This window comes from Indicator indicator, chromosome 29 (genome assembly GCF_027791375.1).
Source record: "Indicator indicator isolate 239-I01 chromosome 29, UM_Iind_1.1, whole genome shotgun sequence".
Lineage (NCBI taxonomy): Eukaryota > Metazoa > Chordata > Aves > Piciformes > Indicatoridae > Indicator > Indicator indicator.
The window spans coordinates 7,976,205-8,003,777 of record NC_072038.1 but is presented as its reverse complement, the minus strand read 5'-3'; the positions used below and the strand labels follow the sequence as shown (position 1 = coordinate 8,003,777).

General features: G+C 60.0%; 6 protein-coding genes across 7 annotated transcripts in view; 4 read left to right on the top strand and 2 right to left on the bottom strand.

Annotated features, from left to right (window-relative positions):
- The first annotated feature begins 7,022 nt into the window (after positions 1–7,022).
- Positions 7,023–10,170, top strand: GPRC5C (G protein-coupled receptor class C group 5 member C). The gene is given in 10 exon segments (XM_054394079.1): positions 7,023–7,097; positions 7,232–7,321; positions 7,324–7,450; positions 7,453–7,505; positions 7,508–7,555; positions 7,557–7,661; positions 7,819–8,884; positions 9,486–9,580; positions 9,794–9,940; positions 10,138–10,170. Coding segments are annotated over 10 exon segments (1,839 nt in total).
- Positions 10,171–12,975: 2,805 nt separating this feature from the next.
- CCDC137 (coiled-coil domain containing 137) lies at positions 12,976–15,892 on the bottom strand. Its single transcript, XM_054394078.1, has 7 exons — positions 15,847–15,892; positions 15,655–15,793; positions 14,942–15,072; positions 14,538–14,748; positions 14,133–14,215; positions 13,925–14,004; positions 12,976–13,185 (listed from the first exon to the last, which is right to left on the bottom strand). Exons 1-7 carry the CDS (start codon positions 15,890–15,892, stop codon positions 12,976–12,978), a joined length of 900 nt encoding a protein of 299 aa, XP_054250053.1.
- On the top strand, positions 15,891–18,135 carry OXLD1 (oxidoreductase like domain containing 1). The gene is made up of 2 exons (XM_054394077.1): positions 15,891–16,142; positions 16,826–18,135. Exons 1-2 carry the CDS (start codon positions 15,891–15,893, stop codon positions 17,231–17,233), a joined length of 660 nt encoding a protein of 219 aa, XP_054250052.1. The 3' UTR covers positions 17,234–18,135.
- Positions 18,136–19,923: 1,788 nt separating this feature from the next.
- On the top strand, positions 19,924–20,429 carry PDE6G (phosphodiesterase 6G). The gene is made up of 3 exons (XM_054393733.1): positions 19,924–20,069; positions 20,196–20,236; positions 20,353–20,429. The coding sequence occupies exons 1-3, from the start codon at positions 19,924–19,926 to the stop codon at positions 20,427–20,429; spliced, it is 264 nt and encodes an 87-aa protein (XP_054249708.1).
- Positions 20,430–20,705: 276 nt separating this feature from the next.
- On the bottom strand, positions 20,706–22,201 carry TSPAN10 (tetraspanin 10). Its single transcript, XM_054394076.1, has 3 exons — positions 22,124–22,201; positions 21,107–21,708; positions 20,706–21,012 (listed from the first exon to the last, which is right to left on the bottom strand). The coding sequence occupies exons 1-3, from the start codon at positions 22,199–22,201 to the stop codon at positions 20,706–20,708; spliced, it is 987 nt and encodes a 328-aa protein (XP_054250051.1).
- A 627-nt stretch (positions 22,202–22,828) lies between these two features.
- Positions 22,829–27,573, top strand: part of NPLOC4 (NPL4 homolog, ubiquitin recognition factor) — a 34,434-nt gene continuing 29,689 nt past the window's right edge. For both annotated transcript variants that reach the window (XM_054393748.1, XM_054393749.1), the window contains exons 1-2: positions 22,829–22,856; positions 26,006–26,086. In XM_054393748.1, the coding sequence (XP_054249723.1) occupies positions 22,842–22,856; positions 26,006–26,086 (96 nt within the window). In that variant the 5' untranslated portion in view covers positions 22,829–22,841. The remainder of the gene's footprint in view (positions 22,857–26,005; positions 26,087–27,573) is intronic.

Genomic DNA, 27,573 nt, shown 5'->3' with positions numbered 1-27,573 from the left:
TACTGGTGGCTTTCCAGGCCCAGGGAAAGTGGCAGCACGCAGCCGGCTGGTGATACGCGGGCCACCGAGGTGAGAGCCCACCTCTCTTGGGGCGTGGGACTCCGGGCAGGGGGGGAGGGGACAAAGAGAGGACTACACCATCCCCAGACCACCCTCCCAGCAGAGCAAACTGGACCAGGGCTGGGAAAGGGTTAAGGCACTCTCGCAGCTGATCGATGCCCCAATTCTCGGGAGGACATGAAGGGGCCGGACTCGCCCCTGCTGATTAACCAGATCTAATTTGCACTTAATTGGCATCCCCCTGCGCATATGTCGTGTTCCTCCCGCCAACTCCCCCAGTCCGGGGCTCTGCCAAGGATCCACCCCGGTGGGGCGCAGCTGCCAAACCCCTCGCCGGGCTCCCGGAGTGCCCCCCACCTCGAGGGAGTGGGGGGCAGATTCTTTGCTGCGGAAGCCCGGAACGGAGGCACCGGCTGGGAAGACGTGTTCTCCCCCGCACCGCTCCAGGCTCCGAAGCTGTTGCGGGTTTGTGGTCGTCGTGACTGAGCTAATCTGGGTTCTTTATGGTGCGGATTGCGAGTACAGCGGTGCTCAGTACCCTCCCCTGGCCGGGCTCAGGACCCTCCCTTGCACCCGTCTCGAACCGAGGACACCCCCTCCTCAACCCTCCGTGCTTAAAATCTCACATGCCCAGCTTGGGACCCGCCCGCAACCCTCTAGCTCTAAGGTCCTGCCTGCCCCCCCGGGGCACGAGCACGGGCAGGGGCACGGGCACTCGCACACACGCGCACCCGCAGGCAGTGCCGCTGCTAGACCCTCTAACCTGCAGTTCTGCCTGAGGATCTGGCAAAGGACCTGGAATTGGTCCCCTTCCTCTTGGTCCACTGGGACTCTTCCTTGGCACATCTTGGATTCCCCTCTAGGCACCACTGGGATCCCCTCCCGCCGGCACCTCTGGGTCCTCCCTGCCACCGCTGTGACCCAGCGGGTAGCACCCAGCCTGGGCATGGAGCCAAGGGGAGCCTGTCCTCTGGCAGCCACCCAAGAACGTGGTGGGTTAATCCCATTTCCTTCAAAGTGATAAACGGGTGATGAGGATAAACAAGGAGAATCTCCGGGAGTGAGGCCACCCTCCACTGTGGGGACAGGGACCCAGTGGCACTGTCAGCCCTGTGTCCCCTTAGGGGCTGGATCTTGCATCCTTGGTCCTGCAACATCTGCAGACGGTGGGCAGCTCCAAAATGTGCCATCTCATGCAGACATGGAGGTAACTACACACATGGAGCCAACTCACTCTGAGTACCCTGTGCCATGTCTCAGATGCCACCTTCAGTCCCCTGACATTCCCTGTCTCCCCTCACAGTCGGTCCGTGGCAGAAGGTGATGGTCCCAGTGCCCAACAGCACAGTGTGGGCCAGTGAAGCTGCACAACTGGAGCCAGAGAGATCACCCTGCATGGTTGGCATCTTCCCCATCGTGTATTACAGTGTCCTGCTAGGGCTGGGGCTGCCAGGTGAGGGGGCTGGGGCTGGGGTGGGGGACTGCCCAGCAGTGTGGGGAGCAGCACCCATCCTGCCTCATTGGAGCTGTGCACCCTCAGCTCAGCCTTTGCCCTCTGCTCCCAACAGATCCTCAGCTCCCATCCCAGCCTGGGGGCTTTATGGGATGGGGAGGAGAGTCCTGAGGGCTGGGGGACACCAATGTGCTCCCCATGACCTCCCTGGCATCAGGGCCAGCCCCAGCTGCAGTGCCCAGCTCTGTGTGGTTGGTGTCACGGTGGCAGATGGTATTTGCATTGCTTGGGCTGATACACGGAAGAGATTAATCAGCTCAGCAAATCCCCCTTGCACTGTGATATTTATAGCTGCCACCCCCAAGGCAGGGCCTGGGGCCACTCATCCTGTGGCACTGGGAGAGTCTGGGCACTTCCTGGGGTCTTGGGCACTGCAGGGGTGAGCTGTGAGCTCCAGGGTCTCATCATGAGACATCCCTCTCCTTCCTGCAGTGAACATCCTGACTGTTGTGGCCCTGTTCCGCCTGGCCACGAGGACCAAGAAGTCATCATACTGGTACCTGCTGGCCCTGACCGCCTCCGACATCCTCACCCAAGTCTTCATCGTCTTTGTGGGCTTCATCCTGCAGACGGCTATCCTGGCTCGGGCAGTGCCCAGTGCCTTCATCCACACTGTCAATGTGCTGGAGTTCACAGCCAACCATGCTTCCATCTGGGTCACTGTTCTGATGACCGTGGACCGCTACGTGGCACTCTGCCACCCGCTGCGATACCGTGCCATCTCCTACCCGCAGCGTGCCCGCAGGATCATCCTCACCATCTTTGCCCTGGCTCTGGCCACGGGCATCCCCTTCTACTGGTGGCTGGACGCCTGGCGTGACACTGATCCCCCTACCACCCTGGACAAGGTGCTCAAATGGGTGCACTGCACCACTATCTACTTTTTGCCTTGCAGCATCTTCCTGGTCACCAACTCTATCATCATATGCAGGCTGAAGCGGCAGAGGTGCTCAGGGGGTAGGCGACCCCACCTGAGCAAGACTACAGCTCTCCTCCTGGCCGTCACCACCATCTTCATTGTGCTCTGGGCTCCCAGGACCATTGTCATGATCTGCCACCTCTATGTGGCCTCAGTCAAGAGGGACTGGCGCATGCACTTGGCACTGGACATTGCCAACATGGTGGCCATGCTCAACACCACCCTCAACTTCTTCCTGTACTGCTTTGTCAGCCAGACCTTCCGCCATACAGTGGGCGAGGTGCTCCGGACTCATCTCTGCCCCCAGCCTGGCAGCACTCGCTTCCCAGCCCCAGCCTTGAAGCCACTGGAGCTGCTGGCTGGCACAACCCTCTGAGCCTGGGTGGTATTCAGCTGGGGGTCCCAGTGCTCACCCAGCCCCTTGTATTGCACTGGAACCCCCCAATATCCTGCCCCAGGGACACTACCCAGCAACACCAGACCCCACGGAGCTGGGATTTATTGTGGGTGCTGGTGGTGATGGCAAGAGGAAGTGGTTGTGCCCAGCAGCAGCACCTGCTACAGGCCTGGGACCTCTGCCTGAGCCACAGTGGGAAGGCAGCTCAGCCCTGCCTGTGCTCAACCCCTCCAGGAAAACTCAGCTACAGGGCAGCAAGACCATGCCCCAGTGCACTGGCAGGAGCCACTGCCCACACCATGAGTGCCCTCTAGGCTGGACGTCTCTCTAGCCATGGGGTTCATGGGGCTTCCATGTTCAGCTGCAGCCAAGGACTGTGGCCACATTCTCAGCTGCTCTCTTGCATCATCTCCAGCCTGTGCTGAACCAATGCACTGAAGGTCCTGGGGAACCCAGTGGGCACAGCTGCCCTGTGGTGATGGATGCAGGTGAGCTCCTGCGGTGCCCACTGGATACCAAGAGGATGGTCCTTCCTTCATAAACCACTGTGCTGAGACCAAAAATTCTGCCTGTCCAGCTTCCTGCAAGTGGCCAGGCCAGGAGCACCAGCACCCCAGTGCAAGAGTTGAAGCTTCTCCCACTGGCTGCAAGTAAGGGGGCCCATGATGCCCCCCTGCCTCAAGTGCACACAGAACCAGTACTGTCCTCCCAGTTATACCAGTGCCAAGCTAGTGTGACACGGGATGAGCAGCCCGCTTGTTCCCAGCTGCCACCAGAGGGCAGGGAAGGTTCACCCTGCAGAGCTGGCACAGTTTAGGGGCACAGAACTGGCATCATTGGCACCCCCAAGCCTGACTGCTCTGCTCACTGCCCTAATTCCCGTGTAAGGTCCTTAGCATAATCCCCCCCAAACAGCCCAGTCTTTCTGCTCTAATTCCCAAAGACTGGGCAGGACAGCACCCAGGGGTGCTCTGGGGGGCAAAGGCTCAGCTGGCTCCAGAGGATTTGGAGTCCTTCAGGCAGGGCACAGAGACCCCTGTTGCCCACCTCACCAAGTCCTGGCTGTGGCTGGCACTGGGGTGGGATGGGGCACAGAGTTTGCTCTGGTGTAAGCCACAACTCCCAGGATGTGGGGCTGACCCACACTGGCACCATGCACCCGTTTGCTCACAATGCAGCCAGATCAGTCCCTGGCACGGGCAGACTCTGCTGGCAGTGCCACCTTATGCCAGGCAGGATCCATCTCTGCCTGTGCTCCAGGTGACAGGGTTAAACCCCAACCCGGTGGCGCGGGTGGTACCTGGGAGGTGCTCGCTCCATTAATTCTGGCACAGGAGGAGAGCAGGATCGGGAAGAGATTAGATATTAACCCAGCCAGTGCCTCCCGCCCGGCGAGCACCCACCCCTAGGGGCTTCCAGGGCTGGATCCCACCCTGGGGCCCTTCGCTGGGGCTGCAGGGGCCACAGGGCAGGGGGGCTCGGCTGGCAAGGGCTACACTTGGCAGGAGCTTTGCTTGCGGCAGGCCGAGACTGCCGCCAGCCCCCCCCGCCAACCGGTGCTTATTTACTTGGAGAAGGAGGTGGAAATGTGCTGACCGCGTCCGCCGGCGGCGAGGGGCTCCGGTCTGGAGAGAACCGGCTCTGGTGGATAACAGCTCCCTAGACCTGGCCTGAGCGGTGACGGTGGTGGGGAGGCAGCTGGGAGGGCGAGTGGGCCCCCCCCCAGCCCCAGGTACGGCCCCCCCCACCTCCAGGTAGAGCTCTCACTTTCCCAAAGGGAGCTGCTGCGGCTGGGTGAGCAGGAGCTGCCAACGAACTGGGGTTCAGTCGGCCGTGCCAGCCGTGCCAGCCACCCGGCCCTTCAGCTCCATGGGAAAGGTAAGCCTGGAAAAAATGCGCCCGGCGTGCCGATGTTTTTGGAGCGAGCCGGTAGGGAAGCCTGGCCCGGTTCCCGGTGCTGTGCCAAGCTGCACCCCAGCCCTTCACAGTGGCACAGGGATCAGCACCAGGGAGCCGGGACCAGGCTCTTCCCTCGCCAAAAGGGATGTGCCAGATGCCAACTACCCCAGAACATGGCCATGGGAGGAGACTGAGGGCAGCTGGTCCCTCTCAGCCACATTTGGTCCTTGCAAGGCAGCTGGCACATGGCATCACAGCCCATCCTGCAGCCACCTCCCTGGGAAGGTGTTTCTCTAGGACCTACAAAAACCCCAAAGGTGTGCAAGGAGGGCTGGAAAGCCGGGGGGGGTCCCCATGAGAAGCAGGGAGGAAATCCCCTGCTGTGGCAGGGGACATAAGGGCAAAAATGGTGTGGCTGTGTGGCATCCTCAGCAGGATGGACACCAGCCAGCAGCCCCAGGGCAGCTGTGGGGGTCGTGGGGGGCTTGTGTTGAGTCAGCAGCCGGGAAACCTGCTGGCCCCGCACAGCGGAAGGAAGCAGCCGGCAGGAAGCCACATGCTCCGTGCTCCATGGCCTCTCCGTGGTCTGGGCCCCGATCATCACAAGTGCGGGGGTGGCAGGGCAGCCAGGCCATGCTCCTGGCACTGGATATCCAAGGCTGAGCCACTGCTGGAGAGCTGAGGGTACTGCCAAGCCCTGCCAGGCTGAACTGCAGCTCTGCAGGGAAACTGAGGCATGAGAGTCTGCTGCAGAGCCCCTGTGTCCATGCCACCCTGCACTGGTGCCCGTGCAAGGGCACACGTGTGTGCATGTGATCCAGAAGGGAGGAATGATCCTCCCCAAAACACCATCCTGAAGCCAAATGCACTTTAGGAAGTAGAAGGGCAGGAGGGCGAGTGGCAGCGGGTGCAGCACCCAGCCCAGACATGTTGTCTGCTCCTGGCAGGTGCCAGTCCTCATGCCATGGGCACTGCCAGCTCTGGCTCTGCTTCCCTTTCTCCTCGGATTGTTTCCATCCCAGCCCCGGCTGGGGGAGGACCTGCCGGAGGCACATTGAACTTTCATCTGCATCCTTCTCCTGCTTGCTTCACCTTCCCAAAATAGTAGCAGCACCCTTCTGGAAACCTCCCCTGGGGCTGGCAGGGCCCCGGGTCCCCCAGAGCACTCCAAGCCTCTGGGGACTGTTCCCAGTCCCCAGGATGACAACAGCGTGCCCATGCCCATCCCCGGGTCCCTCAGGGCTTTTCCCTTTCCCCAACCCCCAGGGATGGAATGACTGGGGGTGTCCATACCCCGCCGCGGGTTGCACAGCCACTGCTGCCGGGGCAGGCACTACGGGTGGCTGCCCTGGGCTCTTGGCACCCCGCAGAAAGGGCTTTTCTGGGGCGCTGCTGCCCTGCCAAGGGCTCCAGCTTTAGCCATCAGCTGACATTCCTCCAGGAGGCCCTTCCGGCCCTGTTCCTCGAGGTTTCCCGGAGGGTGCCCGGTATTCTGACACGGCGGCAAGGCCGTCTACGAAGCCCTGCTCCCGGAGCCCACCCACTAGCCGGGTGCCGCCGACCCAACACCGAGAGGAGGTCGGTGCCAGGCTCCGTGTGCGTGATGCTGCCCCACCACAACACCCACACAACCTCCAGCCCCCCGTCCTCGCTGTCCTCCGAGCTCAGCAGTGTCCGGGGCTGAGACCCCGCGGCTTCATTCCACTGATACCTCCGTGAGGATCCCACCCACTGCCCCCGGTCTACCCCGCCCCGCTCCCGCCCACCCTAGCACGTTCAGTGTTCCTCCCGCCCGGTGCAGGACCCCAGCCCAGCTCGGTCCGCCCCCTCCCCACGGCAGTGGGGCAGGTCCCGGCCGGCCCTAGCCGCACCTCGGGGAGGGGCCGGGTCGGGCCGGGTCGGGCAGGCGCGCACGGTGCGGCGGGACCGGGGCTCTCCCGCTGGCACGGCACGGCACGGCCGAGCGAGGGAAGCGGCCGGGCACCGGAGCCGGTGAGCGGGGCTAGGGGGCCTCGGGGGGACCGGGAATCGTTACGGGAACGGGTCGGGATCCGAGACCGAGAACCTGGAGCCGTCCGCCACCGCGGGCTCGCCCAGACGGAGAGTTGGGGGCGTCTCTTGCCAAGTTTGGGGTCTGGTACTGGGCGGGAGCACCGGGGAACCGGGATGCTACTGGCCGGAGGGTGTGTGGGAACGGGGTCAGGGGTGCAGGGGAACCGGCCAGGTTGGGAGTGATGGGAGAGTCAGTACCAGGCAGCGCTCGGTCCCAGCGCAGTACCGGGGGTTCCTTTCCTCATCCCGGCCTCCGGGTACGTCTTCGGGAACTTAGAGGGTCCTGGCCCCGGGCACCGGTCCTGCTCCAGCTCGGGGTCACCTTGCCACAGGTCTCCTGCTGGGTTCCCCTTTCCTCCTCCCACAGCTTGCAGCTGCTTCGCTGCCGTAGGAGTGGGGACAGGAACCCCCGCACCATGCCATGCCGTGCCATGCTGTACCAATGCCATGCCAGGCTGCTTGTGTGCCAGCGGCCAGCAGTGCCGGACACAGGACCTGTGCTGGGCCAATGCCCGGAGCCAGAGAAAGGAAGTGGGACAGGAGAAGTGGAAAGCGGAATGCACTGACACGAAGGGACGAGGCGAGGGGACAGCCCTGTCCCCAGGTGTAACCTTGTCTTCTGGCTTGGGCCTGTGTTTGGAGTTCGCAGGAAACCTGGTGGGCATAGTGCTGCCTGCTCCTGGTACTGGAGGAAGGGATTGGCACAGCCCCATAGCCCAGAGAAATCCCATGTCAGGAGGGAGCATATGGGGCACAGAGAGACTGGCTACCTCCAGGTTGCAGGCAAGCTCAGGGACATGCCCAGTCCCATTACCCATGGGGTAAGCTCAGCTGTGCCAGTGTAGATGGGGCTCGCTGGGACCCCATCGCTTACTGTGTTCCAGCAGGAGCGTGCACAGTGGAGTGGCACAGGCAGTACCAGAAGCTGAGCTGAGCTGCGTACTGGTCTTGATTCCTAACATCCTCTTTGCCATGCAGGGTCTCTGGACACCGTGCTCAGTGCTTTCACTGCAGGGCAGGATGGGTGTAGCAGCAGTGCCAGCAGTGTCTGCCTGTGTGCTGCTGGCCCTGGCCCTTCTGCCCACAGCTGGTGGCCAGACCAGCCCTCCTTCTGGCTGCAGCAAGGACCTCTCCTCCCTCTACTACAACCTCTGCGACCTCACAGCAGCCTGGGGCATCGTGGTGGAGGCTGTGGCCAGCCTTGGCGTGGTCACCACCTTCGTGCTTACCATTGTCCTGGTGGCCAGCCTGCCCTTCGTGCAGGAATCTCAGAAGAAGAGCCTGGTGGCCACGCAGGTCTTCTTTCTTCTGGGCACCTTCGGGCTCTTCTGCCTGACGTTTGACTTCATCGTGGGGCCGGATTTCTCCACCTGCACCTCCCGCCGCTTCCTCTTTGGCGTCCTCTTCGCTATCTGCTTCTCCTGCCTGCTGGCGCACGCCGTGGCCCTCAACTTCTTGGCACGGAGGAACCGGGGCCCACGTGGCTGGGTGACACTGGCAGTGGCTTTGCTTCTGGCCTTGGTGGAGATCATCATCAATGCCGAGTGGCTCATCATCACAGTGGTGCGGCAGGAGGGTGGCTCCCCGGACCCTTGCCAGCTGGCAGATGCCGACTTCGTCATGGCGCTTATCTACGTCATGTTCCTGCTGGTGGCCACCTTTGGCACCGCCTGGCCAGCCCTTTGCGGGCGCTACAGCCGCTGGCGCAAGCACGGCGCCTTCATCCTGGCCACCACCAGTGTCTCCATGGCCATCTGGGTGGCATGGACGGCCATGTACCTCTACGGGAACCAGCGCGTGGGCGAGAAGCCTGGCTGGGATGACCCCACGCTGGCCATTGCGCTGGTCTCCAACGCTTGTGCCTTCCTCCTCCTCTATGTCATCCCCGAGGTGACGCACGTGACGCGGCAGAGCCCTGAGCAGGCCTTCGAGGATGACATCTACCCCACCCGAGGGGTGGGCTACGAGACCATTCTCAAGGAGCAGAAGTCACAGAGCATGTTCGTGGAGAACAAAGCCTTCTCCATGGACGAGCCCTCCTTCGGTAGGCACCAGGGATCACCCTCTTGCTCCACAGCCGGGCTGGTGGCACACACTGGCACCAGGGCTGGTGGCAGGCACGGGCGGCGAGATGTCTGTCCACAGCCCGCCCAGGACTGACGCCTGCTGTTGTTGTAGCTCCCAAAAACTCGCTGGGCTGGGTCTACCAGTTTGGGCTGAACTCATTGGTGGCAGGGGTGCTCCCTCCTCAGCATGGGGTGCCTGTGGCTCCTGGCGCTCCGCCCTGGGGAAGCCACTCTGCTTGCCAGACCCTACAATAACACAAGGTGGTGGCAGCTGCCCCGATGGAGACCGGCAGCAAAGGTGCCTGCAGCCTACGGGGCAGGGTTGGTACTCCCCAGCAGCACCTGCAGCACCCTGCCTGCTGGGACACCCTACAATAACAAACCTCAGCCTCGCTGGGGCTGTGCCAGGAGCATGGTGATGCAAACCCTGGGGACATCCCTCCTGTCCCCCAGGAAAGGCACGGAGCAGCCAGTTGTTGAGTCAGCTCATTAATCCTGCTAACGAGGAGCAGCTCCCTGGTGGGGTGGGAGTTGGGTGGCTCTGTGAACTCCCATTTTACTGTCCCCGTCTCTTTGCAGCCAAGAAGCCTGTGTCCCCATACAGTGGTTACAATGGGCAGCTGCTGACCAGTGTCTACCAGCCCACCGAAATGGCACTGATGCACAAGGGGCCGGTAAGTGGCATCACTGCCCACCCAGCTCCCTGGTGACAGCTGCAACCTGCCTGATGGACAGGCTGTCACTGGAACTGGGGCCAGGGTATGGGGGGCTGCCCTGCTCCCTATAACAGGGTGATGGGGGGGTCGCCCCCCACCTTCCTCTCTTAGGACCACACGGGACTGGGGATGTTCTCAGTGCCGCTACACCCCCCTGTGTCTGCCCCGCAGACTGAAGGTCCCTACGATGTGATCCTGCCCCGTGCCTCCACCTCCAGCCCAGCAGCTGGCAGTGCCAGCTCCACGCTGCGAGCCGAGGATGCCTTTGCAGTGCAGGCCCGGCATGCTGGCACCCAGAGGGATGTCAGGAACTGCCAGGTGGGTTAATGTGCAACACGGCAGGCAGAGGAGCTGGCACTGAGATCCAGACCATAGCCAGGGGCAAAGTCTGTCCCTGTGGCAGGGCAGGGCAAGGATGGCTCTGCCTTGTACCCCAGCAGTGCCCAACACAAGTCTGCTGGCCCGTGCTCCTGCCTTCACTGTGTCACTCTAGTGCCATGCTGCTCTACCCACAGGTGCAGTCCCCATATGGCAGGAACCGGTGGTGAAGCCCTCATGGCACAGGTTCTGCAGCACCAGCACAGCTGTGGCCTCACCATTCTGCTCCCAAGGTCTCACCAAGCCTCCTACTGCCCCACCATGCGCATCCCACCCCATCCATTGGCTGGAACCAGTTCCTGTGCGCAGGACACCCGGACACAGTCCCACCTGGCCATGGCACCCACAAGCTCTTCCTGGACCCCCATGTCCCTGCCTCTGTCCCTGCTGCAAGGACCAGCTCCCATGGGACCACTCAAGTTGTTCTCTTGCTGCCTTCATGATGCACGGACACCCTGTCATCTCCCGGACCAGGGACCATCCACCACCTGAGAGCCAGAGGGACTCCAGCCTGGGGCTCCCTGCTGGCACCAAGCCCCCAGTTCCATGCTGACCCTCACCAGCCCCAGGGACATCGCAGGCCCTGAGCTGAGCTGGCACCATCCCACTGCAGGGCACAAGGTGACATGAAGCTGTCCCCAGCTCTGGTTCCCACCATGTTGCCCATTGCTGGGGCAGGGTGGGGCTGCTCAGGGTCTGGGGGTTCAGTGCCTTGCTGGGGCTGGGTATACAGCCCCCCATGGCTCCAGCCACCTTTTTGGTGCCTTCAGATCCCTTGGGGTTTAGGGATCCCTCCTGGGGAGAGGGAGGGAGCTGCACCCCTCGCCCTCCTCATGGCTTTCTCTGTCGTTTATCCCTTTTCCCCTTTTTTTTCAGGTCAGCCCCAATAAAGGTGGTTTTTCCTACCTGGTGCTGTAGCAGGCAGCTACTGATGGAGAGGGGGTACCCAGCCATGCCAATGGCTGCTCCCCCTTCCTGATCCCATCATAGCCAAGGACTCAGCCTCACATTCACCTCCTAGGGGCCAAGAGGGAGCAAGGGGGAGCTCAGGGTAACGCCATTGGCATCCCCCAGTCCCTGCGCCCTGTTCCACCATGGCAGGTTGTGCTGGGGCCAGGGACACAGATGGGGCTGCTGGGCTGGGAGCCGGCAGCCTCGGCAGGGCTGGCAGCACCGGGCAGGCAGCACAGGGACCGGCAGCCCATGGGCAGATGGGCTGCCTGGCGGGAAGTAGCATGGTACGAAGGACATGCCAAGGTCGTGGGTGGTTTCTCCTCCTCAGATTGCCTTTCCCCTCCACAGTGATTTCTCCTGCTGGGCAGGAAGCCTGCGGCCAGCAGTGCCATGAATTATTCAAGGACTGAAATGGCTCCATGGGGGCAGGGGGGTGACCTGGTCTCCTTGAGCCAGAGCTGCGCTGGTAGCATGAGCACCGTGAATGGCTGTGGTGCCCACACAAGGGACGTGCAGTAGCTTGGCATGTGTGATGTCCCAGCCATGACCTTAGCAGCCAGCATGTGCCCATGCAGGGACACATCAGGCACAGCCCCAAAAGCCAGGGATAGCGGCAGGAGCCAGCTGTTTGCAGAAGGATCTGGCTGTGCCCCCAAGGACTGCACTGCGTCACCCATGTTTACCTGGTGCTGGTTGTCAGCAAGGACGTCTCCAAGCAGCACCAGGCACTTAAGTCCCCAAGCTGCCGTCACCACAGTGTGCCCTCCTCCTGGAAGCTGGCACAGCTCGGCACAACAGGGCCTCAGCGTGTGCCTGCCACAAAGACACATCCACCTGCACACCTGGCGCTGAGCCAGGCTGAGCATCCCCAGGCACATGGCAGCAGTTCTCAGGGTGCAAGGGAAGAGGTGAGAACCCCAACGGCAGCAGACACACAAGAAATAAGACACAAAGAATCTGTCCCCATTCAGCTCTGGCAGGGGACACCAGACCTACAGTGATTCCACTCCCTGTGCCTGGCCCCAGCCCCTCCGGAAGGCCGGAATCCCACCGGCTGCCTCCGTGGTAGCCGCAGAGCCAGGGCCAGCCCTGCTCCAACAGGCGATGCTTTGTGCCGGCAGCACGGCATGAGGCCTTGGAACAGCACAGCCTTTGTGCCCTGCAGGTGAGGCCACCATGCCAGCAATGTGGGCTGTGCCCTGCTGGGAGCAGTCCCCTGGACTCTTCCCCAAAGGCTGGGAGCTGAGGGGCTGGTGCGTGCCAGGTGTGGGTAGCTGTGCTGGATGACATGGGATTGGTGTGGGTGTAGCCACAGGGCTGTGGTAGCATCCCTGGAGCAGGGAGGGCACCGCAGTCACTATGGCCCAGGGTGTCTGCCAGGAACAGGCAGGGATGTGGGCAGTGCCAGGCTGGGTGGTAATGCCATGGTCGCAGACTAAGGGCTCACACAGTGTCCCCAAGCAGTGACAACAGTGAGAAGTGAATATGGTGCAGGTGAGGCCTGTGGGACACTCCATGACCCAGGGCTCGGCTAACTCCCCTCCAACCAGGAGCTGCAGCAGCAGCCAGCAGGGTCACAACCAAGGACTAGGATCTCCCCTGAGGCTGAGCAACGAGAGTCCTGCCTCCAACCAGAGCCAGCCAGCAGCAAGCCTTGGTGCCATGGTGACAACATGCCCGATGGCGACAACATGCCCACTGTGGGCTGGGACTGCCATCTGCTGGAACACCATGTGGCATGCCCCAGCACACGCCAGTGTCTCTTCCCAGCCACGGCACAGGTCCAGGAGGCACAGGCACACTCACGCCATCAGCACTCAATGGCACTTTTACTACAAACAAGGTCCGTGGTACACAGGGGTCCCAGCTCTTGTTTCAAGCTGAAGGGCTGTGGGAAGTCCCAGGACTTGACAACAGAAGAGGAGCATCAGGACCGCTACCCTCCTAGAATCCTGGGCTCCCTGAACATTGCCTGTGCAACCTTGTTGGGATCAGAGAGGCCCAGCTCCTCCAGGCTTGGCTCAGCGGGGCACCCTCTGGCCAGGCTGGGTGCTGCCAGCCTGTGCCATCTCCCGCTGCTGCCGTTTGCGCCTCTGGATGTCCCTGTAGGCCTGGATGACGCGGGCTCTCTCCTCCTCCACGATGCGCTGCCGAGCCATTGACATCCGCGCTGCTGGGGATGCCTGGCTCTGGCCCAGGCAAGACCTCAGGAGGAGCTGCCTCCGTCCAGCCTGCAGGCAGAGACAGGACCAAGTCAGAGAGGATAAAGGATGGAAAAAGTCAGAATAAGGCTCCAAGGAATTGTCACCAGGAGGCTGAGGCCATTGCTACCCTTCCAGGCCTGATTTCCAGCTTGAGGGAAGTGAGATCATAGAATCATGGAATGGTTTGGGTTGGAAGGGATCTTTCAAGGTCATCAAGTTCAACCACTCTGCAGTCAGCAGGGACATCATCAACTAGGGCAGGTTGCTCGGAGCGCCATACAACCTGACCTGCAACATTTCTAGGGATGGAGCTTCTGCCACCTCTCTGGGCAACCTGGGCCAGTGTCTAACCATCTTCAATGCAAAAAGTTTCTTCCTTGTGTCTAGTCTGAATCTTCCTCTCCTAGTTTAACAGTCACTCCTGGTCCTGTCACAGCAGGCCCTGCTAAAAGGTCTGTCCCCATCTTTCTTACTGGCCCCTTTAAGCACTGAAAGGCCACAACGGCTCCCTGGAACCTTCTCTTCTCCAGGCTGAACAACCCCAACCCTGTCATCCTGTCCCCACAGCAGAGGGGTTCCAGCCCTTGGATCGTGTTTGGAGCCCCCTCTGCACCCACTCCAACAGGACCATGTGCTTTTTGTGCTGAGGACTCCAGAGTCGGACACAGCACTGCAGGTGGGGTCTCACCTGAGCAGAACACAGGGACAGAACCCCTCCCTCCACCTGCTGACCCAGCCCAAACCTGTGGTTACCCCCACAGCTCACCTGCTCTGCAGGGCCCTGGCCCCTGGGCCGTGAGGTGATGGTGGGCGGCTGCGTAACCACCTCCCCGAACGCCACAGTGTCTGAGAGAGAAGCAGGAGATGGAATCAGGCAGGAGCTTCCCAGAACACACTGCTCCAGCTCACCCCCACCTCTCCACGTGCTCCTGGAGCAAGGGGTGGCTCCAGCCACTCCACTGTGCCAGACCCACCTTGGAACCTTCTCTTCTCCAGCATGGCCTCTTTCTTCTCCTCCTTCTTCTTCCGAGCTTTTTCCAGCTTCTTGTTCTGAAACCTGAAGAGCTGTGTTACAGCCAGGACTTGTGACTGGACAGGGAGCAACTAAGCAAGTTCCCACCCCATGGGATCCCTAAGCTGAAGCCCCACAGCTCCAGCCTAGCAGGAGGGTGAAACAAGCCTTGTTTCTCCTGTCCCAGAGATTCAGCCCTATGGAGATGAGGCCCAAAGCCCTCCACCCACATCCTAAATCATTGCCGGATGCTGGAGCCATGCTGCAGCACCAGCAAAGCAGGCACCATGCACCCACAACTAGGCTGGGGCACCAGCCTTGGCCTGAGCCTGTCCAGCCCCAGCAGCCATAGTGGCCTTGCTCTTACTCTTTCTTTCTCTTGGACTTCGCCGGTGCTATGTCCTCCTTCTCAGGCTCCCGCTGCACCTGGTTCTTGGTGAGGAAGAGGAGGTGCTTCACCTCCTGCTCCATGCGGCAGATGTAGGAACGCTCTGACTCCCCCTTGCCCCTCCTGAACCTGGGCACAGGGATGTCGCCCTGGGCTTTGGTGCCCTTTGCCTTGGGCTGCTGCTTCTTCTCTAGGAGAGACAGGTGACATTACTGCAGCAGCGACAAACTGGGGGTTCCCTCCCCCTGGCAAAGCAGGGATGGGACATGACTGGGTTGGGGCGACCAGGACATCCCACTGGAGGATCCAGCTGCTTCCAGCTGCACCATGGGCTCCTCAAACAGGCCCTGGGCACCCCAGATTGGGCCATATCCGCTTCCCACCTGCACCCTGCTGCCTTCTGGGGTCAGGGCGCTTCATGGCCTCACGGCTCCTCATGAGCTCCCGCAGGCGGAAGGGGATCTCCTGCTCATCAGGGTGCTTGGGCTTCATGTTGTCCACCTTCTTCTCCTTCCTGGGAGACAACAAACATGGTATGAGACCTGTCTTGCCCCCCCAGACACAGGGGGACACCAGGACTCAGGCATGGTGGGACACTGGAGCACCTGGATTTGGTGATGCACCAGCAGACCCCAGCACAGTGAGACATCCACACATGTGGACAGTATCTGTCCACAAGGAGACAGTGGGACTCGGGCATGGTGGAACATGGTAACAGCAGGACACCCAAGCACCAAGCCAGGGGTTTGGAGTGACACAGGGACCCGAGGGATACCGGAGCACCTGGTCCTGGTGAGACACCGGCAGACTAGGGTATGTGGGACACACAGAGCTACATCGCCACCCAGGCACGGTGGGACATGTGGACCCAAGCATGGCAGGATATCAGACCACCTGGCCTTAGTGAGGAACCGGCAGACCCGGACACGGAGCGATACTGGGATCTTGATGTCCCCCAGGGGGACATAGGGACCCAGCGCTCGGAAGCATGGCTCTCACCAGAGCCCAACCGACCCTGAGTACCCTTTCATCCATTTGAAGCTCCAAACCCGAAGCCAGCCAGGACCGATCCCGACCCTATTGCCCGGGCACTGACCTGGTGCGGCGCAGGGCGGTCGAGCGCCGCCCCGGTCCCTGTCCCGATTTCTGTCCCGGTCCCGGTCCCGGTCCCTGCCCTGATTTCTGTCCTAGCCTCTGTCCAGGTCCCAGTCCCGGTCCCTGTCCTGATTTCTGTCCTAGCCTCTGTCCAGGTCCAGGTCCCGGTCCATATCCTGATTTCTGTCCTAGCCTCCGTCCCGATTTCTGTCCTGGTCTCTGTCTCTGTCGCCGGCCATGGCCCGATGCCGGCACCCGCCCCATGTCTCCGCCGACCCCACGCGGCCGCCCCACCGCCACTTCCGGTTTCCCGACGCTCCGGCTACGCCCCCCTGTTCTCTATTGGCTCACCCGATCGCCACTCCCTCATTGGCTGGCTGTGCCGGACTGCCATTGGCTGAGAGAGCTGCCACTCAGATAGCACAGAGGCGGGTACTGCTCCGGATGTTGCTGCGGGGAGCGCGCAGCTTGGCGGGAGCGCGCCGGGGGGTGAGTGGGGGAGTGGGAACTCCTCGGGAGAGGGGGGACAGGGGAGTGGGACATGGAAGGGGGTAGGAGGTGCCGGGGGTAAGGTGGGGGTTTGAGAGGGGCTTAAAGCAGTGGTTGGGGAGAGCTGGGGGTGATGGAAGGGCACCGGGGTTGCGAGGGGGATCGGGGGGGGATAAAGGTGCTGGGGATGGAGAAGGGGACAAAGGGGTGTTGGGGATGAGATGGGGAGAGGTGAAGAGGTTAAGGGGGTGCTGGGGATGGAGAACGGGACAAAGGGGTGTTGGGGATGAGATGGGGAGAGGTGAAGAGGTTAAGGGGGTGCTGGGGATGGAGGAGGGGACAAAGGGGTGTTGGGGATGAGATGGGGAGAGGTGAAGAGGTTAAGGGTGTGCTGGGGATGGAGTAGGCGAGCAGGGTGGGACAAGGGGCTGCTAGGGAAGAGATGGGATGGATAGGGGCTTGCTGGGACAGGAGAAGGAGCTGGGGACGGCAAAGAGTGCTGGGATGGGAGGACAAAGATGTTGCTGGAGCTGTGTGAGCCGCTATAGGGGATGGTGGTGGGCTGTGGGGATACACTGGGACTAGGCTGCTGTGGGGCAGGTGGGGGTCTTCTGGCAGGGAGTGGGCTGCAGCAGACTGGGCTCCCCCAGTGTTTTCCCTTCCTTGGACTGGCATCAGCACAGGTTCATGGTTCTCAGGAGCCCCCAGATGGTGCTGGCAACCGCAGCAGGCTACTTAGGGAGGGGGCCCTGCACCCCAACCCTGCCAACATCTCCGGCCTCCGGGAACTTTCGGACACCCCAGCGAAGACTGGTGGCAGCTCAGACACTGCAGGGAGTGATGTCATGACAGGCAACCCCCAGGGTGAGGAGGGGGTCACACCTACTACCACCCCAGTTCCCCCACCACCCACGCACTGCTGTGGGACCGGCTGTGCCAACTGTGTCTGGGTTGGGTATGTGGAGGAGCTGCTGGAGCGGTACCAGGATGGCGGCGCGCAGGCCTTGGCTGCCATCGAGGAGCACGTGGAGGATGAGAACATTAAAATGATCCTCAAGATGGAGATCCGGCTGCGCACGGGGAAGAACTGATCCTACCCCATCCCCCAAAACCCAGCAAGTGACACCCCCAGGGAGCCTCTGCTCCAGGCTGGACAGTGGGATCTGAACTCAGCTTATATATTGTATTTACTTATGTGTGTTGAGCTCGGCGGGGGGGCGCTGAGAACTGGGCAGTGTCAAGCATGGGATCCCACGTGAGTTTCAATACAGGTGGTGCCCAGCTTGTGCTTTGCCTCTCAATCTGTAGGGGAACCTGCCCTTGGGGACAGGCAGCAGCTCACACGTGTCCTGAGCCCCGGATTTCCCAGCAGCCACATGCCACACTCCCCCAGGATGAAAAATCCCTGCCAAGGGCTTGCTGGCATGGCTCCCCCCACCACTGCTCTTGCTTTGTCCTTGTGCTCCCCAGCTTGGACTTTAAGCGTCTTCTGCAGCTTGGCTGTGACCTGGTGATTGGGGAAGGCTGGGATGCCACACCAGACTCCCCTCCCACCAGCTGCCTAAGCCTCTTAGGGGCTTCTCCACAGGAAGGGTTTGCAGGGGGGCACCCAGAGTGCTGCCCCTTCCCTTGGCAGGAGATGCAGGCAGCATGCAGCCCCAGGCACGTGGGGCTCAGCAGCTTCCCAGCAAGGACACCAGCTCTAAGGTCACAGCCTGCCAGGCTGTTCTTGACAGTGCCTTTTCTTCCTCAATTGCCTTTGCCACCATCTTAAACCCCCATAAATGAGGCCCAGCACATCTTCCCTTTTCCATGCTGGCTGGCTGGGCTGGGGAGGGGGCTGTCAGGATCTCCTGCAAACCCCATGTCCTCACAGACCCTCACCAAGCCCTTGAGTAGCCTTCACTAATGAAACTCAACAATCAACATCAGGGTCCAGCTCATTGCTAGAGAAGTAACTGGGTCTGCTGGCTTCATAGAAAACACTCCCAGATCCCTGTAATCCTATTTGTTGGAGTCCAACTAATTGCAATTAGTAGCAGAGGCTGAAGTTCAATTAAAGTGTACCAAGATTATTCCTTTTTGTAATTGCTTTAGAGCTGGGATTATGGCAAGCTTTGGAGTGATACCATCCTGTGGACAGTGCAGCTGCCGGGCAGGGCAGGCAGAGACTGCCCAGCTCCAGTTCTGCCCAATTTTGGCCCGCAGTGTCCATACCCAGGCAGGGCTCACGATGTCCTCTGTGGTGGCACCAGCAGGGACAATGCTGGGAGGGCAGCCCTTATGCCAAGACTTTCACAGGGTTTCATTGCTGGCAGAAGCCGTGGCAGCATCACTCCACAGATGCTGGTTTTGGGTCCAGACCGTGCTCAGCACCCAGTACAAGCTGAAAGCCTGGCACGTTCCTGTGGTTCCAGTTGTGCCAGCTCTGCTGATGGTATTTTCTGGCACAGCTGGCCTGTGGTTTCTTCTGTTAGTGCCTTGCCTTGTAGGGGTCAACCTGTTTGGTTCCCAGTTTGCAGGTCCTCGAAGAACTGGCCAGGCTGGGTATCTCATCCCTGCCCCTGGGATGAATGGGCACTGGGATGATCACTCAGGGTGTAAGGGATCCCCCAGGAGAGATGCCTCAGCACTTTGGGACAAAGAGGCAGGATCCCCCCTGGGTAATTTCCTGCCCATTCTGACACAGTCACTCCCAGCAGCACTAATCCAAGCACCCCCTCCCCATCCACCCCACCAGGGTGGAGCAAGGGGAAGGACAGCAGATTACCCCTTGGAGAAGAAGGGACAGAAATAATCCTATTACCCCAGCACAGGATAAATCTGCCCTCCCCTAAAACAACCCAGAGTGTCTACAGGACGTGTGCCCGTGGGAGGAGGACGGAGGTCTCCTGTGGAGCAGCACTGGCCTTGGGGACCGCAGCAGCTGTGTAAGTGAGGGGCTCTGCTCTGTGCATGGGATGGGAAATGGGGGCTCCCAGGACAGGCTGCTGTGTTCCTCTGGGCAGCAGCCTGCTCTTGCCTGCCATTCTTGCAGCCAGGAGCAGAATCTCTGGCATCTCCCCAAGCTGAGCCCCTTCCATCCTGGGGTCCCTGCTGAACTGCTGGGCTGACAGTGGGGCTGAGCCCCCTTGCACCAAGGCTGGAGCCAAACTCCCGCATCCGGGCTGAGGCGTGGCTGCCATGCCCAGAGGAGGCACAACTGCAGCAGGATGCAGCCTCCAACGTCCACCATGGCTGCCCACTTTGCAGCACTGCTCCCGAGGGCACCCTGGGCTGCCCACCCTCCCTGACACCCACCCTGCTGCAAGCAAGCCCCATGGGATGCCTTTCTCCCGCACCAGCAGCAATGCCAACCCACTTTGGCACACACAGCTCAGCACAGAGCCATGGTGGAGGCTCCTTAGGGTGTCACCATCCACGCTGGGGCAGGATAAATGCTGGAGGAACAATCCCAAGGGGAGGCAGTGGCTCTGTTGTCCCCAAGGATGACCTTCCCTGCCTTTGGAGTAAGGGGATTAGTGGACTCTGAGCTGGGCTAAGTCAAGGTTGCAAGGAGAGGGAGTCTCCTCCAGGGTGGCCCGGAAAGCTGATCAGTGACAGCCAGGGGGTCCTAAGGCAGGAGAAGGTGGGCTTGGTGGCACAGAGTGCCTGTGGGTGGTAGAAAAGCTGGTGACCTCCCCTTGTCTCCTTTCTGTCAGGTTGAGGAGCCATCCTGTGCCAGCACCAGACCCACAGGGACAACTGTGACCTGGGGTAGGCTGCCAGCCCTGGCCCAGCCATGAGTCTGGAGCTCCCCAAGCCAGAGATCAAATCAGCCACAAGGGTGACAGGGGGACCCGCCACCCCTCGCAAAGGGCCACCCAAATTCAAGCAGAGGCAGACAAGGCAGTTCAAAAGCAAGCCCCCCAAAAAGGGGGTGCAGGGGTAAGTGGGGCAGAGCCCCAGGACCCAGAGGGGGCCCTGATGTGGGGAGGAGGTGGACTCAGTGCCATCCTGGGATGGGTGGGGGCTGGCTGGGGGTCAGGACAAAACTTTCTTCTCTCCTTGCAGGTTTGGTGATGACATTCCAGGCATGGAGGGGCTGGGAACAGGTATGGGAGTCCCATCCCTGCTTTGCCATGGGTGGGGAGTGGGGCTTGTTGTGAGCACAGCCACCTGCAGCCAGGCTTGGGGGATCCCACTGACATGGGCTCTCTCTTCTCCCCAGACATCACCGTCATCTGTCCCTGGGAAGCCTTCAGCCACCTGGAGCTGCATGAGCTGGCCCAGTACGGCATCATCTAGGCAGGCCATGGGCACCCCAGCCTATAGGGCTGTGTAGATAAAAGCCATCCCACCCCCGTGGCAAGGCTCAGCTTGGAGAAATGTTCATTAAAACCCAGAATGAATGCAGGTGTTGTGGTCTGGGGCTGGCAAGGATGCAAGTGGAAGCACCTCCCCAAGGCGTGGGTCAGGACAAGCAGGACATGCATGGGGTTCAGGCTTCTGATAAGGTTTATTTTGGGCTGGATCATCCCCTCTTGTCCTCAACCCCATTGTGCTCCCACCCTGCTGACACTCTCAATCCTGTGCCCTGATGGGCACGATGTCTCCGAGGACCTTCAGTGCCATGAGCACACCTGTAGCCTCAACCAGCACCAGTATGGCCGCACCAGCTGCAATGCCACCTGCCTGCCCATGGAGCCAGGCACTGAGCTGTGCCACACAGCCACCCAGGTGCACGACGGTGCTGGCTGCCACGTCACCCAGGTGCAGGGCCCCGAAGCCACACTGGGTATTGACAAGGGTGCCATTCTGCCAGGGATCCAGGCAGCAGGAGGCTGGCACACTGCACGCCTGCACTCCCGGGGCACTGCAGTTGAAGTACCTGCAAGGATGGACAAGGAGAGCTGTGGGGTCCACACACATTCCCCAGTGCAGGGCCAAGCATCCCCTCCCACTTCTGCAGCACCCCAACTCACGGGTTGACCTCCCAGTCACGGTAAGAGCCAAGGCCACAGCACTGCAGGCTCCGTTGCACCTCATCCACCAGGAACCGCAGGTCTGGCTCATCATGGTAGCGCAGGAGGCAGAGGAGCAGGGCATCCTGCAGGGCATCCCGCAGCTGGTGCCGCACTGCCAGCAGCAGCAGCCCCCCCAGGACCTCCAGCCCCGTGAAGGCGAGCACAGCCCCCACGAAGAAGTGCAGCAGGCAAGGGCTGGAGCAGAGGGTGCCCAGGCAGCCGGCCAGGGAGACAGTGCTCGTCCCCAGGCCAACCAGCACAAAGAGCAGCATGGGATCAGAGCCCAGCGGGGCCAGGCGCTCCCCCTGCAGTGAGCCTTTGGCCAGCAGCCCCCACACCCCCACAGCCAGGGCTAGCAAGCCCAGCAGGAGGAAGAGGAGGTTCCAGAAGAAGGCCAAGTACCGCACACACTGGCTGAAGGTCCCTGGCTTGTGGGGGACAGGGCTCCATGCCCTGGGGTCCTGCTCAGCTGTGGGAAAGTCCATGTCCCTGGCCAGCAAACCATCATCATCATCATCGGAGGAGGAGGAGGAGTAGGGCAGCTCCACCAGCTTGGATGCCTGCATGAACAGAGAATCACTCAGACCTGATGGGGTAGCCCCAGCAGAACCCCAGAAATGCCCTCCTCAGTTCACATACCCCCACCCCTCCGCTGTCACAGGATCCTGGAGCCACTACACCCCCCACCCCCCCCCCCCCCCTTTGCAAGAGCCCCTTGCACCCCCACGTCCATCCCTCCCAGCTGTCACTCTTCCCGGGGCACCGAGCAGACTGGGGGCATGTGGGTGTTCTCCCAGAGACCCTGGGAGAGCTTCACAAGGACCCCCAGACTCATCCCTAAAGAGATCTCCAGGGGTGTGGGTGCTACAAGGGCTCCAGCATGGGGCCAGCACCCTGGCACCAACCAGCCAGAGGACACGGGGTGTAGAGGGCTGAGAATCCCGAAGGAGGGGACCGGGAGGCCTTCGGCATTACCTGGGGCAGCAGCCGAGTGTTCTCCCCCACACCGGCCGCCCAGCGGGCCCGGGGAAGCCACGTTCTGCTCAGCGCCATCCCGCTGCCAGCCCGGGCAATCACACTCCCATCATGTGAGGGGCTGCGGCCAGCTCTTAAATAGGGCTGCGACTCCTGGCCCCACAGCTGCGCCCGACCCGCCCCAGCGCCCGCCGCAGCCCCCGCGCATAGCGGGGTTAGTACCGAGGGTGCAGCAGGATGTGTGAGGGGGGTTGGGGTGAACGGGGGACAGCTCCCCGGCAGACCCCACACGGTCCAGCCGCAGTGGGCACCTGAGGCCCGTTCAGAGAGTTCGGGGACACCGGAGGACCCCACACCCAGCCCGGGCCTCGCAGCGGGGACACCAAGAAGGAGCCGAGTTGGGAGAGGAACTAAGAAGCAGGTTCAGCGGTGCCGGGGACACGTCTGTGGTGGTAGCACCGAGGCAGCACGGGGGACAGCTGTGGCGGGAGCACTGCCCCTCCCGGCCTAGGAACCTTTGCGTGGCGGAACGCGGGTGCCGGGACGCGGGGCCCGGGCAGTGTTGGCACAGGCGGCGGGCCGGGCCCGGGAGGCGGTGGGTAGGAGCGGGCCGGGCACAGCGGAGCGAGGCAGAGCGGGCCGGAGCGGAGCGGGCCAGGCCGGGCCGGACCGGTAGCTGGGCGGTCACGGCGGGCTCCGGTTCGCGGTGGACAGCGTCATGGCGGAGACGATCGTGAGTGGGGCCGGGCGGCGGCGGCCGGGGGGAGGGGCGATGAGGCAGCAGATTCCTGTGGGGCGGCGGGGCCGGGCCGTGCTCACTCAGACCGTCAGGACCCACCTGGCGCTACGCCGGCCTCTGGGGATGGGGCATCGCGCCGGGAACCGGCCAGGAGCGCGGCACTCCCGGGGCTGGCGGTGTACCGGGCCCGGCAGCCCCCCGGAGTGGTGTCGTGGGCGGATTTCCCGTGGGTTTGCCTCATGGAAATACCCTCCTTAGAGCGTGTGGGCTTTGGGACCGTGGCCTCGGAGTCCCGCTTTGCTCCGGGCGAGGAGGTCGCGGGGGAAGGTGCCCGAACTTGGCCGATCCCCAGAGAAGAGGTTTGTGGTATCGTAATCGTCCCTCTCCCATCAGACGGGGCTTGTGCCTGTGCTGATACTTGGGAGAGCGTAAACGGACTGCTATGAAGTAACGATGGGAGGCCGGCAGCTTTGCCTGGCGTCACACTGTCCTCTCGTGTCCCTTGGTGTCCTCCCGTGGCCCTCCCCGCAGCACGCACGCTGCCCTCCTGAGCACAGCAGCAGGTGAATGTGCTCTTTAGAGCACCTCCCGTCGTTTCGCTGGGCCCCAGCGGCATGACCACGCTGCGGTTGGTGTTTGCCACTTCCAAGTTGTTACATGAAGATTCGTCCCCAGACTTTTCCCCTTGAAACCGCCACTTTTCCCCATTGCTGACTTCACGCTGCAGCTGGGTCAGTGTTTCACAGCAATGGCTTGAGCCCGGTGGCTTTTCCCCTCATGCTTTCATTAGTGATGGAAGCTACACGTCACTAGTATGGATTGAAACACAAGAAGTGCCCATTAGTGCCAGTTGGGCTAGTATTTGTTTGTAGGCATGCAATAAATGGCTTCCATGGGAGCTCTGATTCACTCTCCTGAAAGTTTAATTCCATGTCTGAGGTCAAAGGTTTGACTGAAAAAGCAGCATTCATGTTTTTCTTGGTGCCAACCTCTTGCCATGCCTCCTGCATTTGGGTAATTTGCCCTGCAGCTGTACCCAGGGCCAACGACTTGTGCATTTGCACACTTCAGAAGAGCAGGAGGTGTGCATGAACCTTCGTAGAATCATGGAATTGTTTTGGTTGGAAATGACATTTAAGTTCACCCAGTCTAACCATTAACCCAGCGGTTAATGGTCACTGCCAGGTGGTCACCACCAATGGACTGCCAGGTCACCACTAAACCATGTCCCTCAGCATCCCATCTACACAGTCCCCAGGAATGGGGACTCCACACTGCCCTGGGCAGCCTGTTCCAGGGCTTGACAACGCTTCTGGTGAAGAAATTGTTCCTCATGTCCAACTTAAACATTCCCTGGCACAACTTGAGGCCATTGAGACCAACCCTGGCTCACTCCATCCTCCTTTCAGGGAGCTGTATTGAGCCAGAAGGTCTCCCCTGAGCTGCCTTTTCTCCAGGGTAAACAACCCCAGCTGTCCCCATCTGCTCCTCACAAGACTTGTGCTCTAGACCCTTCACCAGCTTCATTGCTCTTCTGTGGACACAGTCCAGTACATTAATGTCCTTCTTGGAGTGCAGGGCTGTAAGGGACCAGAAATATGTATATGGCTCAGCATCATTGGGAAAATCATTTGGGATAATCGTTTGGTGTACGGGAGCTTGGCACTTGGCCCCCTGGGGTCAAATGAGGGGCTTTGGACTGATGGAACTTAGGACTCTTGGGATTCCCTGGCAGCGAAGGCAGCAGAAGCAGCTGGAGACAGGGGCGAGTTTGAAAGCCCTGGAGATGGCTTTAGGCACACACTCTGCTGACCAATCCGGGCAGGTGGCTGCTACTTGGCGGCAAGATGTGGAACTATGAAAGACTGCTTAGAGGAGCACTGCTTGGAGAAACTGCCTGGGGGGCTGCTTGGGAAACTGCTTAAAAAGACCTGCTTGAGAACTGTCTGCTGGGAGAGGGGGTGGTTACTAACTGCAGTGAGGAGCCACTCTCTGCTGTACCTGCACCTGCCTGGTGGGAGCTGCCCCCGTGCCCTGGTGTGCTCTGGACGGAGAGAGAGATTGAGAGAGAGACCCCCCAGCCTTGCTGCTGCAGCTGTGTTCTGCCCTGCCTAACAGAGAGAAAGAGAAGCAGCTGCAGAGACACAGAGAGCTCCATCCCGCCCAGCCCCGGTTTGCGTCAGCACCATTCGACCCCCCACAGTATTTATTGCAGTCAGTTTTAGGCATTTGACTCTGTTTGGGTCTTAATTCTGTTCCCCAGAGTGTAAAGTTAGGCATATTAAAGGTCCAGCTGGGCATCCCCATTGGGGTTGAAACATGACAAGTGCCCATTAGCGCCAGTTGGGCCAATATTTGTTTGTAGACATGCAATAAATGGCTTCCATGGGAGCTCTGATTCACTCTCCTGAAAGTTTAATTCCATGTCTGAGGTCAAAGCTTTGAACAAAAAAGCAGTGTTGGCATTTTTCTTGGTGCCAACCTCTTGCCCTGCCTCCTGCCTTTGGGTAATTTTCCCTGCAGCTGTACCCAAGGCCAATGACTTCCTTGTGCATTTGCACACTTCAGAAGAGCAGGAGGAGATGGTCTGCATCATGTGCATGAAACTTCACAGAACCATGGAATTGTTTTGGTTGGAAATGGCAATTAAATTCACCCAGTCCAACCGTTAACCCAGCACTGACAGGTCACCACTAAACCTCAGCATCACATCTGCACAGCTTTTCGATCCCTCCAGGAATGGGGACTCCACCACTGCCCTGGGCAGCCTGTTCCAGGGCTTGACAACCCTTCTGGGGATGAAATTGTTCCTCATGTCCAACCTAAACATTCCCTGGCACAACTTGAGGCCACTGAGACCAACCCCAGCTCACTCCAGCCTCCTTTCAGAGAGTTATATTGAGCCAGAAGGTCTCCCCTGAGCCTTCTTTTCTCCAGACTGAACAACCCCAGCTGCTCCTCACAAGACTTGTGCTCTAGACCCTTCACCATCTTCCTTGCTGTCCTGTGGGCACACTCCAGAACCTCAATGTCCTTCTTGGAGTGAGGGGCCCAAAACTGAACAGTGTGGCTTCAGCAGGCTGTGGACAGCATGGGCCCTGTCCTCCCTGTCACTAACCCAGGCTCTCCTCTTCACCCCACAGATAATCCGCGTGCAGTCACCAGATGGAGTGAAACGCATCACAGCCACGAAGAGAGAAACGGTGGCAACCTTTCTCAAGAAGGTACCTCAAGCCTTTCTTTGCCTTCCTTGCTCCCTGTGGGTCTGGGCTGAGCTGCTCCTGCACCTCAGCTCTTGCTCACAGGTGATCCACGCTTCACTTGCTGGGCGAACGTGCTGACAGCAGTGAGGATCAGCCTGTGGGAAACAGCATTTTTATTGGTGTAGCCAAACCTATGCCTGTTCCAAAGGGAAAATAACAACATTAAGGAAGAAAAGTTACTCAGCTTTTCAGTTGGAGTTCCCTGGGGTGGGAGCTTTCCCTGGGGGAGGACATGTGTTTAGCGTTCTCCCACAGAAATGAAAGCTGTGTGATACTCACAGCGTGCTGCAGGGGACTGGCCTCATAGATCAAGCTCAGCTGCTTGATCTGTGCTTTGAATATCATTTGGATGTGCTTTGTGTGCCACTGGTTTTCCAGTGTGGTTTTGGAGAGAGCAGGGAAGGGATTAAGTCAAGATCTTGAGGGGTTGTGAGAGTCTTGGAGCCTCTGGAAAAATTTCCAGCTTGATTTGAGGAGAACACAATGAGCGTTGTCAGTTTGGAGCTGGCTGTAGCTTATTCTTGGGTCTGATGCAGCTGCTCCATGTTTAGAGTTTGCTATTTCAAAGTGAGCAATTCTCCATTTCCTTCCCTCCTGGAACTCCACTGTAACCTGGAACCCCCCAGTTAGGATTTCTTTGCTTGGTAAGAAAACTACTTTGTGTTCCTGAGGGGCCATTCTTTTTGCCAGCTAGATTTCCTTTCCCCCTGAGAGGGGAAAGGAGAGCAGACTAAAACCTGCTGCTGTTTGTGAGTCGTTTGCTTTGTTCGAAGCTTGGGCCCAGACCACAACAGTGATCCCCCACCTGCCCAAGCGAAAATCCTGGTGGATTTCAGGGTCAGAGAGACTCGCTGCAGTCTGAACAGCCTCAGCAAAAGCCTTGCTTTCAAAATCTCTGGGGCCTGTGCAAAATGAGCTGCTCAGTTTCAAGGGTTCATGTTACCCGAGGCTGAGTGGAACAATCCGCTCCCGTCGGAACAAAAGCACTCACTAAAATTGCCTCTTGACTCTCTCCTCTTGCTGAGCTGAAAACAAGAACTGTTGGGGTTTTATTTTTATTTTTTTTTTCCTGATGCAGAGCTTAGTTGAAAGAGAAATGTTGCAAATTTTACTACCTAAAATCTGTGCATGTTAATAACTGTGGATTTCAACACCCAAGCGTTAATCCATATGGTGGGGTTTGTGTTTAGCTAAATAATTAAGGATAAGCTAAGTAATTAAGGATACATCAGATGGCTGCTTCTGTGTTTGCCATTAATAAAGATCTTGGTGACTCAGAGAAGCTGCAGAAGTGCAAGGGAGCACATTTCAGGGTGAAAAGGGCCTCCTTAGGCATAGTTCTCTCTCTTTTGTAGCACATCCAAGCTCAGAATACTAAAAACGTGAACTCTGAGGTGTGGTCAGGTTAGAATCAAGTTAGGGACAAACTCAAGCCTTCTGTTGCTGTA

Bases quoted from the DNA above. Each gene is read 5' to 3' on its own strand.
- PDE6G (XM_054393733.1), top strand. From the start codon at position 19,924: ATGAGTCTGGAGCTCCCCAAGCCAGAGATCAAATCAGCCACAAGGGTG. The intron at 20,070-20,195 runs GTAAGTGGGGCA...CTCTCCTTGCAG, and splicing joins CCCAAAAAGGGGGTGCAGGG to GTTTGGTGATGACATTCCAG. The intron at 20,237-20,352 runs GTATGGGAGTCC...TCTTCTCCCCAG, and splicing joins CATGGAGGGGCTGGGAACAG to ACATCACCGTCATCTGTCCC.
- TSPAN10 (XM_054394076.1), bottom strand. From the start codon at position 22,201: ATGGCGCTGAGCAGAACGTGGCTTCCCCGGGCCCGCTGGGCGGCCGGT. The intron at 21,709-22,123 runs GTAATGCCGAAG...CTGTTCATGCAG, and splicing joins ACACTCGGCTGCTGCCCCAG to GCATCCAAGCTGGTGGAGCT. The intron at 21,013-21,106 runs GTGAGTTGGGGT...CCATCCTTGCAG, and splicing joins CGTGACTGGGAGGTCAACCC to GTACTTCAACTGCAGTGCCC.
- OXLD1 (XM_054394077.1), top strand. From the start codon at position 15,891: ATGGCCCGATGCCGGCACCCGCCCCATGTCTCCGCCGACCCCACGCGG. The intron at 16,143-16,825 runs GTGAGTGGGGGA...GCATCAGCACAG, and splicing joins TGGCGGGAGCGCGCCGGGGG to GTTCATGGTTCTCAGGAGCC.
- CCDC137 (XM_054394078.1), bottom strand. From the start codon at position 15,892: ATGGCCGGCGACAGAGACAGAGACCAGGACAGAAATCGGGACGGAG. The intron at 15,073-15,654 runs GTCAGTGCCCGG...GTTGTCTCCCAG, and splicing joins ACCGCCCTGCGCCGCACCAG to GAAGGAGAAGAAGGTGGACA. The intron at 14,216-14,537 runs GTAAGAGCAAGG...ACAGCTCTTCAG, and splicing joins AAGTCCAAGAGAAAGAAAGA to GTTTCAGAACAAGAAGCTGG.